This window comes from Oreochromis aureus, linkage group 23, assembly GCF_013358895.1.
Source record: "Oreochromis aureus strain Israel breed Guangdong linkage group 23, ZZ_aureus, whole genome shotgun sequence".
Classification (NCBI taxonomy): Eukaryota; Metazoa; Chordata; class Actinopteri; order Cichliformes; family Cichlidae; genus Oreochromis; species Oreochromis aureus.
The window spans coordinates 24,272,605-24,294,368 of record NC_052963.1 but is presented as its reverse complement, the minus strand read 5'-3'; the positions used below and the strand labels follow the sequence as shown (position 1 = coordinate 24,294,368).

Genomic DNA, 21,764 nt, shown 5'->3' with positions numbered 1-21,764 from the left:
AATCACACTTATTCTGCACATCTACACACCTTTGATTACATTCAAACAGTATAACTAGTTCACATATAGTAACAGCTCTTTTCTTTTTTACTAGCTTAAATCTGACGTTATTCCAAAAACCAACAGCAGTGTTGATTTCAAGTTTGTCAGAACTGCCAAGAATTATTTTTTATTTTTCATGACGATGTTTCATCATGACTGTGTTGTTGTTACTGAGCTACAGTGTTCATATTAATCACATTATTTCATTATTTCCATACAGGGAGAAGATGATCACATGTTTTCAGACTCTTTCGGTCAAATAGCCAAATAATAAAATCTGTGTGCTCCACACTCTTCTGTGATTCACTTGTTCAGTCACACAGGGACCTTCATTAACTTGGATCAGCTGGTAACAACTCACTGAAACACAACTGATTTTAAACATTCAAAATATATTAATCAATATGAGCATTTTGAAACTAACAAATTACTTTTTTATATGAGCTTATTTAATTTATAATGAGGCTTCATTTTTATGAACTGATCACACATGTATTTAAAATATCCACCTTCAAGGCAACAAAGAACTATATAATCAAATAACCACAGTGGTGTACAGAGAACAAAGTTTCTCTCTGAAATATGGCAGAGTCGAAATATAACTGAAATATGAGCCAATGGGGATAAAATCACAATGTGTAAACATAAAACTGATGACAAAAATATAATATTAAAATATGAAAGTGCACAATTACAGTAAATTTTATGGAAATTAAATATTTTTTCTAGTGATTCAGTTCATTTACCTGAGCTGTGAGATATAAGGCAGAAACTGCAGGAAACTCCTCACTTCACTCTCTTCATGTGAGCAGTCTGTCAGCTTCACTTGTTTCTTCTCTGGTTGGAGTTTCAGCACTTCCAGGAGGATGGAGGTCTTTCTCTCTGAGAGGTTTATGGACCAGACTGCAGGAGCTGACTGGAAAACTGACTGTAATGATGGAAGGACACTCAAGCCTTTTTTAGTCTCACAGTCCTTCACATGAGAGTACAGATCCAGCAGGAAATCACTCTGATACTTCATTTCATTGGTATTCGTGTATCTCTCATGAACAGGGAATGTTTGATATGTGCACACTGATGATAACAGCTCCAGTATCTTCTCTCCTGTCTGCTGCTCTCTCTCTGCTGCTGCACAGAACAGATTCACAAAGAACCAGACTTTTTCATGAAGACCGGACCTCCAACGATCAACACTGTAACAATAAGAAGGAAACATTTAGTGATGATTTGATCTGAGCTGCATAAATACAACCACACACTACTGATGGACTCCATCTTGTCCATGTGTGTCCTGTATATAATGAAAGTCCATTTTAAAGCCATCTTCCATCAGAGCAGCTGAACATTGTTTTTAGACTGTTACTGACTCACAACACAAACACTAATCCTGTGTGTGAAATCACTGCGTACTGAACTGTAACTGTCATTTTATTTGCTGTCTGACTTTAGAGAGTAAAACACTAAATATCAACAACATAGAAACACAGAGTGGAACAACAACATCTACACTTCATATCTTGTACAACAGCAGCTTCACCTGCTGCTCAGATCACACACGTGGAAATCACACTTATTGTGCACATCTACACACCTTTGATTACATTCAAACAGTATAACTAGTTCACATATAGTAACAGCTCTTTTCTTTTTTACTAGCTTAAATCTGACATGTTATTCCAAAAACCAACAGCAGTGTTGATTTCAAGTTTGTCAGAACTGCCAAGAATTATTTTTATTTTTCATGACGATGTTTCATCATGACTGTGTTGTTGTTACTGAGCTACAGTGTTCATATTAATCACATTATTTCATTATTTCCATACAGGGAGAAGATGATCACATGTTTTCAGACTCTTTCGGTCAAATAACAAAGTTTCTCTCTGAAATATGGCAGAGTCAAAATATAACGGAAATATGAGCCAATGGGGATAAAATCACAATGTGTAAGCATAAAACTGATGACAAAAATATAATATTAAAATATGAAAGTGCACAATTACAGTAAATTTTATGGAAATTAAATATTTTTTCTAGTGATTCAGTTGATTTACCTGAGCTGTGAGATATAAGGCAGACACTGAAGGAAACTCCTCACTTCACTCTCTTCATGTGAGCAGCCTGTCAGCTCCACTTGTTTCTTCTCTGGTTGGAGTTTCAGCACTTCCAGGAGGATGGAGGTCTTTCTCTCTGAGAGCTTTATGAACCAGACTGCAGGAGCTGACTGGAAAACTGACTGTAATGATGGAAGGACACTCAAGCCTGTTTTGGTCTCACAGTCCTTCACATGAGAGTACAGATCCAGCAGGAAATCAGTCGGATACGCCATTTCTTCGTAGTCATCATCTGTGTGATTAAAAGGGAATATTCCATATCTGCACACTGATGATAACAGCTTCAGTATCTTCTCTCCTGGCTGCTGTTCTCTCTCTGCTTTTCCCATCATTAAATTGGTTTCAGTGGAGTGTAAAAATGAAGAGGAGAAACTAAAACAAGAATTGAACATTTTGTCATAACATCAGAAACATAGATGACTATTATCATTAACAACCACCTATAAGTAACCATCATTATATCATGTAAGGAATTATGTTTGATCCTGTTGAAGCGGTAGAGAAAAAAAGGATCACAAACCATCACATTACTGGTTCTAGTGAGAACTAGAGATGTGCTGATTGTAATTTTTAATGGACAGTCTTAGATTTCTAATTGTTTAAGTCTGACACCCAAAAGTTGAATCTGTTCATCTGGACGTAGCATTTTCAGTGGGAGAAACGTTCCCTCACTCATTCAAGTGACTTCTTCAGTCTCAGCTGACTGCAGGTTTCCCCAACCTGATAAACAGTACATTTGCATAATGACTGAAACTAGCACCACTGAAGGAACAATGGGTGAAGGTCATTAATATGCAAATTCTCATGACCATTGATCAACAATCATCAATGCAGTCAGTCAGCTGAGACTGAAGAAGTCACTTGAATGAGCGAGCAATTGTTTCTTCCACTGAAAACGTTACATCCAGATGAACAGAATTAAGTTTTGGGGATTTACTTATCTGGATGATTGAGCATGCATCAAGATGTTTAAGTTTGACTTGCCAATTTAATGTTTTGCTGATTCTGATTTATTTTGTTTTTATTTGTTTTTTTGTTTTGTTTTGCTTTGTGATCAGCTTGTGGCAGCCGAGTGTGTCATGAAATGAGATTTAACAACTTTGGTAACATGAGCAGGAGTTACATAAAAAGTAACACCTACTCAGTAAACTGTATTTTGGGTTGAGACAGGTTATCAGTTTTCTGAAGCCTCTGTCCTCATCTATGGAGAACGGCTGATCACCGATCACCGATGATAATTCTATAATTTTGCTTTTAGTTGCTTTGGTCTGTTCACTGCTCAAACCAAGAAAAGACAGAAGGGCCACTGGCTTGTAGCCAGCTCTGGCTAGCTTTAGTTTCAGCATATTAGTTCAGAGGTGTCCAACTCCAGGCCTTGAGAGCCAGTATCCTGCAGGTTTTAGATCTCACCCTGGGTCAACACACCTGAATCAAATGATTAGTTCATTACCAGGCCTCTGGAGAACTTCAAGACATGTTGAGGAAGTAATTTAACCATTTGAATCAGCTGTGATGGATCAAGGACACATCTAAAACTTGCAGGACATTGGCTCTCGAGGCCTGGAGTTGGCCATCCCTGTATTAGTTTTTAGTTTCTTTAAACTGAGCATCTTCAGCCGGGTGAAGGCATTTTAAGTCTTTCATAAGGTTTGTTATTCCAAATGTTTTTCTCGAGGTTCCCCACGGTCTACTTTTTGCCATACATACATCACAAAATTGTGATGTTGGTGTCTCGTTCATGTACAGTGTCAGTGAAGAACTTCTACAGTAACAGCATGTGACTGAGACATTATTGTCTTATCACTTGTGAAATTAAAATTTGTGCTTGCATAACGCTAAACATTTAGAGCTAACTGGCTCAGAATTGAAAATGTCTCAAACTGATCCTCTTGTCTCCATTTCAGACCAGTGTGCTGATCCATCCATTTTCTTCCAGTTATCCAATTGAGGGTCATGATTGGCCTGGAGAAAATCCCACCTCTCATAAGGTGAGAGGCAGGGTACACCCTGCATAGATCACCAGTCTATCACAAGGCTGGATTCAGTTTTGGTCCCCAGCTGGTCGATCAGTGCATCTCTAGTGAGAAGTGAACTGTTAAATATCTACCATAGACAGCATAAAAGATAGATGTAACTTCTTGGTCTGAAAAGTGGAGCCAAAGTGGAAATATCTTATTTCTTGCATTCTTTGAAATGTCAAGTAAGGGGCCACTTCTCTTTTTACAAAAGGACTCCCCAGTTCAAATCTATGGGAAACTGGCTCTGTCCTCCATCACTCTGTGACCTCAGCAAAGACTTTCCTGATGTGTTTATGGGTTCACTTTCAGTCCATAATAAATAAAACATGAAGTTCATTTTATAAAATGTCACAATTAGATGACCCCAGACATGCTCATTGTCTAATGAATTGTCAATCAAAAATCATTAGATAATGATTAGATATCAATAGATAACAAGCTTGGATGTCTACTTGGTTTCACAGTCGGACTGAAGGGACTTCACCAAACAATGAGTGATGTCACAGTGCATGTTTTATACTGTCAGTGATCTCCTCTAACAGGCGACGGTCTCCATTAATTATGATGCTACAACTTGTTCAAATATATCGAAGATGAGTCTCAAGTTACTTTTTACTGAGTATGCAGAAAACCAGCAAAACAGTCCAACTTGAGTGTGAACAGAGTTTTGTGAGACTTAAGCAGTACTCTAATGCTGCTCTGCCCAAAGAGACTGAATAATTATGGTTAAGTGCTCTGTGCACAGATTGAAGACAAAACATACCGTAGTAAGTTTTGTTGGAGTCTGAAATTGTGCGAGTGAGACACATTAATCCACCTGTGATGAGTCAGGATTCAGGATCTCCAGCTGTGATGCAGCAAAATTTCCAGTGACAGCTGCGTTACTTTTGGACAGATAATCTTATCAGATCTCAATACAACACATTATCCAGGTAGTACTACTAACAATAACACTACACAGACACCTGAACTGAAGAGACTGAAAGAACTGTGAACTATGAAACTTGAGTATGTAGACTGAAAAACATGGACTGTTAGAACTCCTTATTGTGAAATGTTAAATTGCTGTTTTGTTCTGGATTTTTTATGACATATATACCTGTATACACTGGACATATACTCACATATATACTAATCATTATTACTTGTATACACTATATGTGTATCTACACTGGAGTGTTTATATAATAGAATCACTGTGATGAGCATCTAACCTACAGGTTCAAATCACAACACCGACATATTTAGGTCAAAATATTAACTTTAATTATATTAATGAAGTTTGTGCCACTTGTTGCATGAGCATATGTGATCAATACTGTCTTAAATGTAGTAATTAGGATCAACAGGTAACCTTTGACTGTGTTATGGCCAACGGTGACAAATCCAAACATAGGGTTAAATAAACTGGGCCCTGCTAAGATGCACCTGAGAGCCTCTCTGCCGTCTTCGCTGCCAGAAGGTGGTGAACCACCCATCCTTAACCCATATAGTGTCACGATCATGGGTCTTTTGACCCAGCGTTTTGAGTTTCCGTTTATTTTGATGTTTATGGTTTGTTTAAGTTCATAAAGTTATCTAAGTTCATTTGTTTATTAGATTCCCCTTGTGTTTTCAGCCCCCCTGTTAAGTCTCCCTTTATGTGTTTCATGTCTGCATGTCTTTTGTGGTTCATGTAGTCATGTCTGAGTTTCATTATGTTTCCTATTTTATTTTGAAAGAGTTCCTGTGTTCCTGTGCTCATTGTGTTTAGTTTTACACTTCCCCTATGATGTCGTTATGTTCATTTGTTTCAGCTGTCCCCCCATGTGTTGCCACTTCTCCTGATCACCTCATGTGTGTATTTAAGTCCTCAGTCTTCCTGTGTTCAGTGTCGTGTCTTCGCTCATAGCTGTGTGTGATTTTCCCCATGTCTCCTTGTGCTTTAGTTTCCCCAGTTTAGTTTTGGCTTGTTATTTGTGTCCCACCACACCAGCAATAAAGCTGTGTTTTTGAGTTTACTTTTTGTTTCTGCAAGTTTGTGTTTGGGTTCTTCTCTTGCCTGCACAAAGCCGTTTTGTGACATATAGTAAACAAACTGGGGCAACTGAGAGCGCACCTGGGACACTTTTTGCCCGTCTCCATTGCCCAAAGTTGTGAAAAAAATCTTCTTTAACAGATATAGTAGCATACCTCTGGCAGCAAACTCAACAAAGTTGTTTGGAGGATTAATTGTTTTCTCTTTACAGTCTGTTTGATATCTGTAGTTTTGCGCACTTTTGGATTCACTCTGGCCATAAAACTGTCAAAGGGACCCAATTAAAAATGATGGCTGCTGGGAACAGCGCTCCGAAAGTTATGTAGTAGTGCCAGAAAGTTATGCAACACAAGTGTCAGAGATTAAAGAAGAAAAAAGTGCAAATTGACAACTGATTGGGGAAAAGTATTGGCAAACATATTACATCGATAAGTGAGTTAATATTGACGCTTGTAGAGTTGAGAAAATACTTATTAGTTAAAAGTTAATTCAGTCCGATTAAAAAAACAAGGAATGGAAAGTTACCCAACAGCAGGAGTAGGGGTTATTGATCCTATATAAAGGAGAGTGAGATACGCCCCGGGCTGGTTTTTTCCTGTCTGTCATTTTGTGTGTCTGCTGTTTGTGCTCTACACCCCGGAGTTCACTATGCTTTCTTGCTGTATTTGTACTGTCTTTGCTGGTTCTCCACAGCGTTGGTGGGATAAGGTTCATATTGGCTTCAAATTTTGCGACCCAACACTTTATGGGGTTGTTTCAATTATTGTTTTAACTTTTCTTTTAGCTGTGTGTCAATCGCTCCTTAGTTAGTACCTAGGGAACATAAGCCCAAAGATCCTAACTTACTCTACATTCTGTAGTAGTGAAGTATACTGAGTTACACATGCAGATATGTTTTTAAAGAAAAACATATTTACCTGAGCTGTGAGATATAAGGCAGACACTGAAGGAAACTCAGTACTTCACTCTCTTCATGTGAGCAGCCTGTCAGCTCCACTTGTTTCTTCTCTGGTTGGAGTTTCAGCACGTCCAGGAGGATGGAGGTCTTTCTCTCTGAGAGGTTTATGGACCAGACTGCAGGAGCTGACTGGAAAACTGACTGTAATGATGGAAGGACACTCAAGCCTGTTTTGTTCTTATAACAGTACAGATCAAGCAGTAAATCAAACCATATCTCTTTAAGAGGGAATCCTTTGTATCTGCACACTGATGATAACAGCTCCAGTATCTTCTCTCCTGCCTGCTGCTCTCTTTCTGCTGCTGCTGCACAGATCAGATTTCCCAAGAATCTGATTTCCTCTGAAGGTTCTGATAACTGAGGAACGAATCTGAAATCATACAGATTCTAAATATAATAGATAATATTCTTGAAGACATACAATAATTTGATTGAGCAGCTGCTAACTTAAATAGATATCCAACACATTTACCTGAGCTGTGAGATATAAGGCAGACACTGAAGGAAACTCCTCACTTCACTCTCTTCATGTGAGCAGTCTGTCAGCTCCACTTGTTTCTTCTCTGGTTGGAGTTTCAGCACTTCCAGGAGGATGGAGGTCTTTCTCTCTGAGAGGTTTATGGACCAGACTGCAGGAGCTGACTGGAAAAATGGCCTCAAACCCTGAAAGTCACCTAAAAACTCTTTGCTCTTCACATATTGAAACAAATCAAGAAAGATATTGTCTAAGTCCGTTTTAACAGGAAACAATGGGAGGAGCATCTTCACTACATTGTAGAAGTTTGGTCCATCATGAAGTGCTGCTTTCAGGCATAAATCCATGAACAGCCTCTTCTGCTCCCTCTCCAGTGTCCCATGGTACTTCTCCTGGCTCCATGAAACTGGACCTCTGAAGCTGAATAAGAGAATTTCACATGTACTAACACATTTGTGTTAATCTTAATCTTTAAAAAAATTATAGAATTCACAGCAGGGAACAGACACAGGGTTCGTGCCATGCTGTAGTACAAATACCACAACATCTATGATGGATATTTTGTGCAGAATGTCAGTGCTTGTACAAACCCAGTTCTAATAAAGCTATGATGCTTAATTACATATAAATACAAACAGAGTAAAATGATTTGCGAATCTCATGAAGCAGTATTTTGGTCATCGTAGAACATAAAAAAACATATCAAATGAATTTGATGGGAGCAAAATGTCTCCAAAAAGTTGGGATGAGGCCATGTTTACCACTCTGTAACACCCCCTCTTCTTTTATCAACAATCACTAAACACCTGGGATCTGAGGAGTGTGGTCCCAGTCCGGTCTGATAGCGGATTCAAGCAACTCAATAGTTCTTTTCATTTTGTCATGTGTCAACTGGTGAAAGGTCTGTACTCCAAGAAAGCCATTTCACCACCTGAACTATTCTACTATGATGCCATGCTGTTGTGCAGCATGCTGGTTTAGTATTATGGTACTGAAATATGTAGGGCCTTCCCTAAAAAGAGTCATTGTCTTTAGGTTAAAGGCATATGTTGCTCTAAAATCTGTTTATAAGTTTTAGCATTGATGATGCCTTTCTGTTTGAGCAAGCTGCAGATTCCATGCAGCTCTATACTGTCAGAGATGCAGACTTTTGAACAGAGGACTAAGTACTTTAGTCCAGAGGATGAGGGCTCCAAATTTTCTAGAGAAGACAGCAATGTTTCTGGAGCAGTGTTTCATGTTCTCATATGTCTTCTTTACATGATCTTATATGAGCTTTTACATGTGGAGTTAAACCAGATATCATGGTAAAGTGTGTAATAGACATGGCGGTCCACTGTGGCCATTTCACATTTTCCCTCTCCAAAGTGTGAAGTGGGCACACATGCAGAAGTTCCAGTACCAGCAGGGGGAAATAATATATATGTATATATATATATATATATCGTAAGCTGGAGAGGAAATGGCGTGTCACAAATTTAGAGGATCATCATTTAGCCTGGAGAAATAGTTTGCTGATTTATAAGAAAGCCCTCCGCAAAGCCAGAACATCTTACTATTCGTCACTGATTGAAGAAAATAAGAACAACCCCAGGTTTCTCTTCAGCACTGTAGCCAGGCTGACAAAAAGTCAGAGCTCTACTGAGCCAACAATCCCTTTAACACTAAACTAGTAATGACTTCATGAACTTCTTCACAAATAAAATTCTTATCATTAGAGAAAAAATTACCAATAATCATCCCACAGATGTAATATCGTCTACAGCTACTCTTAGTACCATTGATGTTAAGTTAGACTCTTTTTCTCCAATTGATCTTTCTGAGTTAACTTCAATAATTACTTCCTCCAAACCATCAACGTGTCTTTTAGACCCAGTTCCTACAAAACTGCTCAAAGAAGTCCTGCCATTAATTAATGCTTCAATCTTAAATATGATCAACCTATCTCTAATAATCGGCTATGTACCACAGGCCTTCAAGCTGGCTGTAGTTAAACCTTTACTTAAAAAGCCATCTCTTGACCCAGCTGTCTTAGCTAATTATAGGCCAATCTCTAACCTTCCTTTCATATCAAAAATCCTTGAAAGAGTAGTTGTCAAACAGCTAACAGATCATCTGCAGAGGAATGGCTTATTTGAAGAGTTTCAGTCTGAGCTAAACGACTGCAGCTGCCAGTCAAAGCTGTTATGATGACGTTTCACCCCAATTTAACATTGCGGCTGTTAGAATCAAAGTTATGGGAAAGGAGACCCCTTGGACATCAATCAGCATGATGAGAACTATTGATAACAAAAGAAAGAATCTTTGGAAAAAAAATTATCTAAGGAGAATTAATCTATTTTAGTCTGACCCCAGTCCCATCCGCTAACATGGAGGAGGCGGGGTTTATGACCTATACTGCAGCCAGACACCAGGGGGCGATAGAGACGTTTTGGCTTCATTTTTGGGGAGCTGTCGCGTCGTCCATGTTTTCTACAGTCTTAAGCTAGCTGTGTCCCAAAACGTCGGCTGCATCCTCCGGAGGCCGCATTTGAAGGCCGATTACGTCACAGCCAGGCGACGAAGGCTGTCCCAATTCGTCGACTCCTTCAAATGCGGCCGACAAATGCATCCTTCATTTCCCCGAATTTGAAGGATGGGTCCGGTGTGTCCTTCGTGGCCCACCATATCCCAGAATTCATAGCGCGACCCAGCCAAATTTCAGCTACCAACAATGGCGGCCGCTACTAAGTTTTAAAATTACTCTTATTAATCTTTCTGGGTCACAAAATAAACTTTTAACATATTTTCATACGAGAAAGTAGCTGTGTAAACATCAAATATCTGCTTGGTTTATCAAGACATCGCATATTTGCAAAAGTGTGCCGACGTTTTCGGAGACGTCTGTTACCCAACCGCTCGATAGCAAGCCGGGGGGTTCAATTGGTCGCTCGAGCCGGCGAGAGCAGCAGACTCCCGGCTTCATCGTTTTCAGACCCCCGCTCTTTCGCTACTCAGGTTAAACATGATATATAAGTCACTCGGATAACTTAAAAATGTAATTGTTTGCCTTTTTTTTGGTGTTTTATTTGTTCTGGAGTAAATCGGGTTGGCTGAGATCAAAGTTATTAGATTATTAGATTATATAAAACTTTATTAATCCATCGGGTGGGTTCTTCCAGGATTTTCACACAGCTGAATAAATGTCAAACAGATAACTGATTAAACCGAAGTGTGAGACGGTCGAGAATTTACGCCAGTGTCCTGTTATATTTTAGATAGCAAGGAGCAGACGGCCAAGTTTATTAAACTCCACCGACACAGCGATGACGCAAATCTGAAGGCTAGACCGTCCCATTTCACAGCCTCGCACTTCCGGCCTTCTCGGTCTTCGAAGGACCCGGCCCACGTAGACAACGAAGGCCGGGTCCTCCGAAGGATGCAGCCGACGTTTTGGGACACAGCTGCTGTGTCCCAGAACGTCGGCTGCATCCTCCGGAGGCCGCATTTGAAGGCCGATTACGTCACAGCCAGGCGACGAAGACTGTCCCAATTCGTCGACTCCTTCAAATACGGCCGACAAATGCGTCCTTCATTTCCCCGAATTTGAAGGATGGGTTGGGTGTGTCCTTCGTGGCCCACCATATCCCAGAATTCATAGCGCGGCCCAGCCAAATTTCAGCTGCCAACAATGGCGGCCGCTACTAAGTTTTAAAATTAGTCTTATTAATCTTTCTGGGTCACAAAATAAACTTTTAACATATTTTCATACGAGAAAGTAGCTGTGTAAACTTCAAATATCTGCTTGGTTTATCAAGACATCGCATATTAGCAAAAGTGCGCCGACGTTTTCGGAGATGTCTGTTACCCACCCGCTCGATAGCAAGCCGGGGGGGGGTGTTCAATGGTCACTCCAGCCGGCGAGAGCAGCGGACTCCCGGCTTCATCGTTTTCAGACCCCCGCTCTTTCGCTACTCAGGTTAAACATGATATATAAGTCACTCGGATAACTTTTTCTATTTTCGGTGTTTTATTTGTTCTGGAGTAAATCGGTTTGGCTGAGATCAAAGTTATTAGATTATTAGATTAAATAAAACTTTATTAATCCATCGGGTGGGTTCCTCCGGGATTTTCACACAGCTGAATAAACGTCAAACAGAAAACTGATTAAACCGAAGTGTGAGACGGTCGAGAATTTACGCCAGTGTCCTGTTATATTTTAGATAGCAAGGAGCAGACGGCCGAGTTTATTAAACTCCACAGACACAGCGGTGACGCAAATCTGAAGGCTAGACTGTCCCATTTCACAGCCTCGCACTTCCGGCCTTCTCGGTCTTTGAAGGACCCGGCCCACGTAGGCTGTGTCCCAATTCAGGGTATGCACGCTTGAAGTACGCACACTACACGTACTACGTACGGTGCGTACTACAAGTACGGGAAGTGTGGAAGTGAGAGGCTTGTGAAATGGGACGGTCTAGCTTTCGTCGCGCTGTTCAGGTTGCCTAGCAACCATGATACTAACTGCGAGAAATGTTTCATACAGCTTTGACAGAAATGAAGGAGAAAAAATGTTTTGTTGGTCATTCATTTTTGTCATGACATCACTTTGATTAGTTGAGACCACAGGACTGTAAAACATGATAGTTGGGCTTCATTTCTGTACTGAACAGTCATTTCAAGATTAGTTAGTAAATAACAATTAGCTAATGTTGTTCATGAGACTAAAGTCATCTCACTGTGGCAATGTTAATATAATCACCTTATCACCTTAAATCTTTACTCAAAGACAAGTATCTCTGACAGCGTATATACAGATGTATTATATATAAGAGACAAACATTGTTCTTTCAATATGTTGGCATTACTAAATTTGGCTCAATGCTTATATATATGTGTAAAAAGAAAATGTACGAGCTGTGATAACTGTTTCTGATAAAATGAAGAGTAGACTGATATATGAAATATTCCTTTATTGGGTGAGAAAATCAGACCATGTCATAACTGCTTTAAGTCATACAGAATAGATATCAGAGCCTTAAACAGGCTGACTTCTGCTAAATGGGTCAAACTGGGCAGAAAGTATACAAACACATAACATCCTTATAGAATATGATGTAACACTATAGATCAACTTACCTCAGAATATATAAAGCATATAAACAATTACAGCAATATGATGCAACAAACACAGCAGTGCTACTAATCCAAAATACTCGAAGCTTCATAGAACTGAAACAAACATTTATTTTTAGCTCCATTCTGCTGCTGATACATACTTTAGGTTTCTGAATATTAAACTTGTTGCTGCCTTTCATAGTGTGTAACTTGAAGGCTCTGAGTACTTTCTCCCACACTGAAAACACTGGGATGATAATGTGGCAGGATGAATGGTATCCCTTGGTCCAACCCACTTTCAGCCTGGCGCATTAGGGGGCGCTAGTATAAATAGTGGCCATTTGAGTGTCCCTGGATCGCTTACCTGTGATCTCCTTTTTGGTCACCTGACTTCCTGTTGGTGTTGCTGAGATTAGTTGCGGGTTACTCTTCTGAAGCCTCCATCGCAGCTGGTAGGTGCTTACTCATTGTAGTGTGTATATTACCTTGCTTGGTGGTAAACAGTTATTGTTTGTAGGTCGTAGCTGTAGAAGCCTCCTCTGAGCCATTCTGCTTACGTTTTATGACACGGCTTACTTGGTACGTAATCAACTTCTGTTACGCTCTCTGCCTTCTGTTGTTGTTTTATAGTAATTATTTATTATGCTTTGCAGGAAGTGTGGGCCTTAGTGTTGCACCAAGCTACGCAAACTGAAGGGCTGCTGCTTTGCTGTGCTGCTGCTTTGCTGTGATCCTTTGCTTTGCTTTGCTTTGCTTTGCTGTGATCCTTTGCTTTGCTTTGCTTTGCTGTGATCCTTTGCTTTGTTTTACTTTACTTTTACTGTCTGTTCCGGCTGCGAAGTTTCTTTGCTGCTGCTGCCAGCCTTTAAAGTGGACGTCGGCGTGGACAACGGCTATATGCATGCCACGCGGATCGGCCGGCGCGCATACTGATTGACTGGATAATTAACTTATAGCCGTGCAGACGGCAAGTCGGAGCACTACGGCGATTCCGTTTGCTCCATATTTTAGAGTTTTTATCCAGATTGTATGTTGTTTTCCTGTTGTTTGATTTGTAGTTTGGATTTTTGTTACGCCACTGGTGGGAGGCCCTTCTTCTAGCTGTAGATCACCAGTGTGGTCCTGCAGTTGGGTTATCCCCCAGCGCTACACATTAGTTTGTTGTGATATATTAAAATTTTCTTTGTTTCTTTTATTCAGATGCGGAGTGCCGACGTGGAGGAGACTAGGGTGCCTTGGTGGTGGGATCCTTTGCGTGTACACACCTGCCTTGTTTAGTTTATTAGTGTGAGTGTGTGATAGTGTGCTGCACTTGTGTCTTGGTGTGTTTTCTTTTTTTAGTTTGTGTGTGGCATCCCTGCCCCTCCACTGGTAAGCCTCAGCTCTGAATACCTTTTTTTTAGCATACTTATACACTGATATTTATGACTGTGCTTTTAAATGTTGTTTTAATTAATAAATTGTCAATTTATTTTATCATCGAACCTCGTCTCTGTATTGAGTATAACGAACCTAAGTGCCTTTTTGGTGATTCAGTGTTACTTCCAGTATTCTCTGGGTGAAATTCCCAGGGTGGCGTTGTCTTTTTAAAACTGTGAAGAGTATTTACTTTATTTCCACCTCGTGCTGCCACAAACTTGGCGTTTGTCGACAGGATATACTCTTTAAAAACAGAGACGTGTGTTCCTTTGTTTTATTTTTTTTATTATCTGGTGTAACGTAAATTGTTTTTATTTATTTTGTGTAGGATAAAAGCAAAGCAGCAGCTACTTTGGTGTGGGATTCCACAGCTGTGTTACAGAGATGGAGGAAGAGTTACAGGAGCTCAGGGACTTGATCGCGCAGCTGAAAGCAGACAATGAGAGGCTGCGTCAGGAGAGGGCTGTTGGGTCAGGTACTAGTGCTACACCTTCTACTTCGACTGCATCATCTGTTAACCCCCCAACTGCTAGTGTCTCTGTAGCAGAGAGACTAGTTTTTGTGCCCCGTGACAGAAAATGCCCTATGTTTAGAGGACAATCAGGTATAGGGTTGAATGAATGGTTGGAGGAAATAGAAGCTTGTGCTAGGGTGCGTCATTTGTCTGTGGCTGATAAAGCATTTTTTCTGTTTGACCACCTGGAAGGGGAAGCACGTGAGGAGATTAAATATCGCTCTAGTGCAGAGAGGACTGATCCCGCTAAGATAATCACTATATTGCAAGAACTGTATGGCTGTTCAGACTCCTATGTAGCATTGCAGGAAGCTTTCTTCTCTAGAAAACAGCAGGAAAGTGAGACGCTGCAAGAGTTTTCCCTCGCTCTCTTGGGTCTTATGGAAAAAGTTAAATCGAGCGCCCCCAATGGCATGCCCAATGCTGATGTTTTATTAAGAGATCAATTTGTTGAACAGGTTTTAGACAGTACCTTGCGGCGGGAGTTAAAGCAGTTAGTAAGGAGGCAGCCAACACTGACATTGCTAGAGATTAGAGGGGAAGCTATTAGGTGGGAACGTGAAGGGTTGCCTAGTGGCGTTAGACATAGAAGCAGTTCTGTTCCTTCTGTCTATGGCATTCAGTATGGGGTCCATAGCGGTCCTTCAGGAATAGCCCAGTCCACCCATTTGTCTGAGATGAGTGAGATGAAGGAATTGTTAAAGCGCCAACAGGAGCAACTTAATCAGCTCACTCAGAGCATTGCTCGATTGCAGGGCCCCCATCAAATGTCTCGCTCAGGACGGAGCGATTCCATTATATGCAGACGTTGTCAGCAACCTGGACATTTTGCTCAAGAGTGTGATGGGGAACGTGTTCCTCGCTCCCGGCCTCCTTCGCAGGCCCCTCTGCATAATCGCAGGCACTCTCCTTTAAATACAGCTTCGGAAAACTAGCACCCTCCGTATTGCCGAGCCACAGTTCGGGTGGGGTGTCTATTGGCTCAAGGGTTGTTTCTAATGGTCCAGAGGCAGTTTCCAAATTGATTTCATCCTGTCCGCATATAGATGTGGACATGGGCGGTATAAAGGTACCTTGTTTGGTTGATACGGGGTCTATGGTGTCTACCATTACCGAAAGCTTTTTCCGCCAGCATTTTGAGTCCTGGGGTCAAGAGCGCCTCCAAGCTTGTCATTGGTTGCAGCTTAAAGCGGCTAATGGTTTGTCCATTCCTTACCTTGGCTATATCGAGCTAAGTGTAGAGCTCTGTGATAAGTTTCTTCCACAGTGTGGCGTGTTGATCGTTAAAGATCCTCCAGGTGCAGGACCTTCCACGGTTCCGGGTGTATTGGGGATGAATGTCATTCGGAAGTGTTACCACGAGCTTTTTGGGCAACATGGTGAAGCATTGTTTAGTTTGGGCTCTGTCACAGAGGCCCCTAAACCCCTTGTGCATGCGCTACAAAAGTGCCATGATGTTAGTATAAGAGCCCCACTGGATTTGTCTGGCCATGTGAGAGTGAGAGGTAAGCGAGCATGTTGCATTCCGGGTGGTGTAATGAAAATGGTGGCCGCCACCTGTTCTGAGCAATATTCAGGTGCCACAGTGTTATTTGAACCTAATGATGTCAACTTGCCTGCTGGACTTTTAGCATCCCCTGCATTGGTTCAAGTGGTTAGAGGTACTGCATACATACCAGTTGTTAATGTAGGGACCACGGCAGTTTTGCTTCATCCCAGGACAGTTATAGGGACCCTGGAAGATGTTCATGTGGTCAGTTTGCCTGCTGGTGTGACAGAAATACCCCCTAACATAGCCACAATGGCATCTCATACCGCCACTCCTACTGTGCAGGATCAGATGGAAGGGATTGATTTGTCTAAACTGTCAGCAGAGGAACAGGGACAGGTGAGGTCTCTCCTTAAGAAATACAGTTCGGTCTTTTCTGCTCATGACACCGATTTGGGTTGCACTAACTTGATCTCCCATGACATTCCGCTCTTAGACGATATCCCTGTGCGGCAGCGTTATAGGCGCATCCCCCCTTCAGAGTATGAGGTCGTGAAAGAGCATATTAACCAGTTACTAGGGGCCAAGGTGATTAGAGAGAGTAGCAGCCCCTATGCTTCTCCCATTGTGCTCGTCAAGAAAAAGGATGGCAGCCCGCGCATGTGTGTTGATTATCGGCAATTGAACAACAAGACAAGGAAAGATGCATTCCCCCTGCCACGCATCGAGGAATCTCTAGATGCGCTGACTGGTGCCCGTTGGTTTTCCACCATGGATTTAGCAAGTGGCTACAATCAGGTCCCAGTTACGGAAGAGGATAGGCCCAAGACTGCCTTCTGTACTCCTTTTGGCCTATTTGAGTGGAACCGAATGCCATTTGGGCTCTGTAATGCCCCTAGCACCTTCCAGAGACTAATGCAACGCCTTTTCGGTGATCAACAGTGCCAGTCTCTGCTTCTCTATCTTGATGACATTGTAATTTTCTCATCAACAGTACAGCAACATCTTGAGCGGCTGGATGTGGTGCTAGGTCGGCTTCAGCAGGAGGGTTTGAAAGCAAAGCTTGCCAAATGTGCCTTTTTCCAGCGGGAGGTTCGCTACTTGGGCCATGTCATCTCCGATCAGGGTGTCTCCACGGACCCTAGCAAGGTTGAAGTGGTGGCTAACTGGCAGCCTCCTAAGACTGTTTCGGAACTGCGCTCCTTTCTTGGGTTTGCCAGCTATTATCGCCGTTTTGTAGAGGGTTTTGCCAAGTTGGCGGCACCTCTGCATAGACTGGTGGCAGAGTGGGGAGGCAGAAAATCAAAGAAGAGGTCAGAGCATGGTGTAGCGGAGAACTGGACTGCAGAGTGTGCTCAAGGTTTTGAGGCATTAAAGACTAAACTGACAACAGCACCAGTGCTTGCTTATGCAGATTTCTCTTTGCCTTTTATTTTAGAAGTGGATGCCAGCCATGGCGGCCTAGGGGCAGTGCTCTCCCAGGAGCAGGGAGGTAAGGTGAGGCCAATAGCCTATGCCAGTCGGGGTTTGAGGCCTACTGAGCGCAATATGCTAAATTATAGCTCAATGAAGCTGGAGTTTTTGGCACTTAAGTGGGCCATGACTGAGAAGTTTAGAGAGTACTTGTTGGGCCACAAGTGTATTGTTTACACCGACAACAATCCTCTTAGTCACTTGTCTTCTGCTAAACTTGGGGCTACTGAACAGCGTTGGGCAGCTCAGCTCGCTTCGTTTGACTTCGACTTAAAGTACAGGTCAGGAAGGAGTAATAAGAATGCAGACGCTTTATCTCGCCAGCATCCACCCGATCCTCAGGAAATTAAAGCCATGGTTCCTGGTACAGCCTTGCCTGAACCTCTTCAACAAGCCTTGCGGCTGGGACCAGCTGAGGTATCACAAGCTGCCATTACAGTTTTGCCCCATCTCACTACTCCTGATCTTCATACCCTCCAACAGGTCGACCCAGTAATAAAAGAGATCCTGGTGTTCTGGAGACAGAAGCAGCGACCCAGCTTTGAGGAGCGGCAGCAGCTTGCCCCACCTGCTCTGGTGCTGCTACGACAATGGGATCGTCTGATTGAAAGGGATGGAGTTCTGTATCGTCAGGTTCATCGCCCTGATGGTGCCGAGGTGGTACTCCAGCTTTTGCTGCCTAGTGCACTAATTGAGCAGGTGTTGACTCATGTTCATCAGGACCACGGCCATCAAGGTGTGGAAAGGACCCTAGCGCTTCTCCGCTCACGGTGCTACTGGCCAGGTATGTCTGCTGAGGTAGCTCGCTGGTGTCAGAGATGTGAACGTTGCCAAGTTGCAAAAGACACCCAACCAGCAGCTCAAAGTTTTATGGGACATTTGTTGGCTTCTCGACCAAATGAAATCTTGGCCATTGATTACACCCTGCTTGAACCCTCCCGGAATGGGCTGGAGAACGTCTTGGTAATGACTGATGTTTTCAGCAAGTATACATTGGCTGTCCCCACTCGTGACCAATGTGCTGCTACAGTGGCCCAGGTTCTCGTGACTGAGTGGTTTTCGAAGTTTGGTGTACCTGCCCGTATTCATTCCAATCAGGGTCGTAACTTTGAAAGCTCCCTGATCCAGCAGCTCTGCAAGTTTTATGGTATTGAGAAGTCCCATACTACTCATCATCCGGCTGGAAATGGTCAGTGCGAACGTTTTAATAGGACTTTGCACAATTTGTTGCGGACCCTGCCAGTATCCAGAAAAAGAGACTGGAATGTATGTTTGCCCCAGTTACTCTACTGTTATAATACCACTCCCCATCAGGCTACTGGGGAAACTCCATTCTTATTGATGTTTGGGCAAGAACCCAGGTTGCCAGTGGACTTTCTGTTGGGCAGAGTACCGGACCCCATCAGTGGAGATGTGCACGAGTGGATTCAGGAGCATAAAGCTCGGCTACAGGTTGTACATGAAGGAGCCAAGGAACGACTGCAATTGGCTGCCGACCGCAGAAAGAGGCACCATGATAAAAAGGTGAAAGAGGCACCATTGAACGACGGGCAGTTGGTGTTCCTGCGTGATTTGAGTGGAAGAGGGAGATGCAAAATCCAAGATCGATGGAAGCCAGCGGTATATAGGATCCTGAAGGCACCTAAAGGAGGTGGGGCAGTATATACCATTGCACCTGCAGATGATCCTAGCAGCGTGAAGCATGTTCATCGTACCTTGTTGAAGGCTGTGGTAATGGCAGCTACACCATCAGAAGGGCCTGCTCCAAGCAGTAGCCCACATGGACCAGAAATATCATTCCCAGAACATGAACATGACTCATCAAGTGACAGTGACCTGCTATTCCTGAGCGTAGGAGCTCCTCAAGTAAATGTTTCACCATCTTACAGCCCAGTGGCAGTGATTCCAAGTAGCTCCGAGTTGTTGCTCCCGCCAGAAGACCAAACTTCCGATGTTCCAGCCACTTGTACAGTTACTCCGAGTGCAACACCAGTTCCATCTAGCTCTCTTCCTGCTCCCTCTACGAGTTCTGATACAAGAAATGTGGTGGTGCGAAAAACAACCCGGTCCACGGCCGGCCAGCATTCAAACATCCACCACCTCCCAAGACCAACAGGGGAGGTAGCACAAGGGGCTGCAAACTCTATTTCTGAGCTTAGGGTACATGCTGTCTCTGCATTTTTTTTTAGGCCTTGGGATTAACCTGGGTGTCTTTGTAATCCATCGTCGGGGCGACGATGCAAAAAGGAGGGGTAGATTGTGGCAGGATGAATGGTATCCCTTGGTCCAACCCACTTTCAGCCTGGCGCATTAGGGGGCGCTAGTATAAATAGTGGCCATTTGAGTGTCCCTGGATCGCTTACCTGTGATCTCCTTTTTGGTCACCTGACTTCCTGTTGGTGTTGCTGAGATTAGTTGCGGGTTACTCTTCTGAAGCCTCCATCGCAGCTGGTAGGTGCTTACTCATTGTAGTGTGTATATTACCTTGCTTGGTGGTAAACAGTTATTGTTTGTAGGTCGTAGCTGTAGAAGCCTCCTCTGAGCCATTCTGCTTACGTTTTATGACACGGCTTACTTGGTACGTAATCAACTTCTGTTACGCTCTCTGCCTTCTGTTGTTGTTTTATAGTAATTATTTATTATGCTTTGCAGGAAGTGTGGGCCTTAGTGTTGCACCAAGCTACGCAAACTGAAGGGCTGCTGCTTTGCTGTGCTGCTGCTTTGCTGTGATCCTTTGCTTTGTTTTACTTTACTTTTACTGTCTGTTCCGGCTGTGAAGTTTCTTTGCTGCTGCTGCCAGCCTTTAAAGTGGACGTCAGCGTGGACAACGGCTATATGCATGCCACGCGGATCGGCCGGTAGCGCATACTGATTGACTGGATAATTAACTTATAGCCGCAGCAGGCGGCAAGTCGGAGCACTACGGCGATTCCGTTTGCTCCATATTTTAGAGTTTTTATCCAGATTGTATGTTGTTTTCCTGTTGTTTGATTTGTAGTTTGGATTTTTGTTACGCCACTGGTGGGAGGCCCTTCTTTTAGCTGTAGATCACCAGTGTGGTCCTGCAGTTGGGTTATCCCCCAGCGCTACACATTAGTTTGTTGTGATATATTAAAATTTTCTTTGTTTCTTTTTATTCAGATGCGGAGTGCCGACGTGGAGGAGACTAGGGTGCCTTGGTGGTGGGATCCTTTGCGTGTACACACCTGCCTTGTTTAGTTTATTAGTGTGAGTGTGTGATAGTGTGCTGCACTTGTGTCTTGGTGTGTTTTCTTTTTTTTTTAGTTTGTGTGTGGCATCCCTGCCCCTCCACTGGTAAGCCTCAGCTCTGAATACCTTTTTTTTAGCATACTTATACACTGATATTTATGACTGTGCTTTTAAATGTTGTTTTAATTAATAAATTGTCAATTTATTTTATCATCGAACCTCGTCTCTGTATTGAGTATAACGAACCTAAGTGCCTTTTTGGTGATTCAGTGTTACTTCCAGTATTCTCTGGGTGAAATTCCCAGGGTGGCGTTGTCTTTTTAAAACTGAAGAGTATTTACTTTATTTCCACCTCGTGCTGCCACAATAACATTATTTGAACATTACCTAATAAGACTGATTCAGGACAGACAATTAGTTATGTTAAACTTTCCTAGCAGTCCTTCACAAACAGGGAACAGTCTGTCTATTCTCTCCATCTGTCAGCTGCTGCTGGCTCTTCCTCCTCCTCTTCCTCACACACTGCTGAGTTTGTCCTGGTGGATCATCAGGGGTGCAAAGCCTCACAGATGATGTGCAGCAGTGGGTCCCTCAGTCTGTCCTCACTCTGGACACTTGCAGTTGTCACACATGGAAATCAAATGTGTGATAAGCTGCAGGATTCAAACACAAGTGTAACTTATAAATACATGTTCATACTTTTATTCCACAATCAGAGAGAAAGAAACAGAGAGAGAGTGCGGGACAGACAGACAGGTGACAGTCTCAGGTGTACACACTGCTACAAAACAGCACAGAGAAGCAGGATTTAGTGTTTGTGTTATTACGAGTGCTAAACATGAAGAGTTCTCAGATGGTACAGTGGACACATGTGTGACTCCTGTGATTAAAGCATCTTTCTTTCAGCTTAACGAGTGAACCGTCAGCTCGTTCAAACACACGTT

General features: G+C 42.6%; 1 protein-coding gene across 1 annotated transcript in view; it reads right to left on the bottom strand.

The window, feature by feature from the left end:
- Nucleotides 1–7,668: 7,668 nt before the first annotated feature.
- LOC120436496 overlaps nucleotides 7,669–21,764 on the bottom strand; it is a 69,702-nt gene continuing 55,606 nt past the window's right edge. The window contains exon 11 of the mRNA XM_039607552.1: nucleotides 7,669–8,041. Within this exon, the coding sequence (XP_039463486.1) occupies nucleotides 7,937–8,041 (105 nt within the window). The 3' untranslated portion in view covers nucleotides 7,669–7,936. The remainder of the gene's footprint in view (nucleotides 8,042–21,764) is intronic.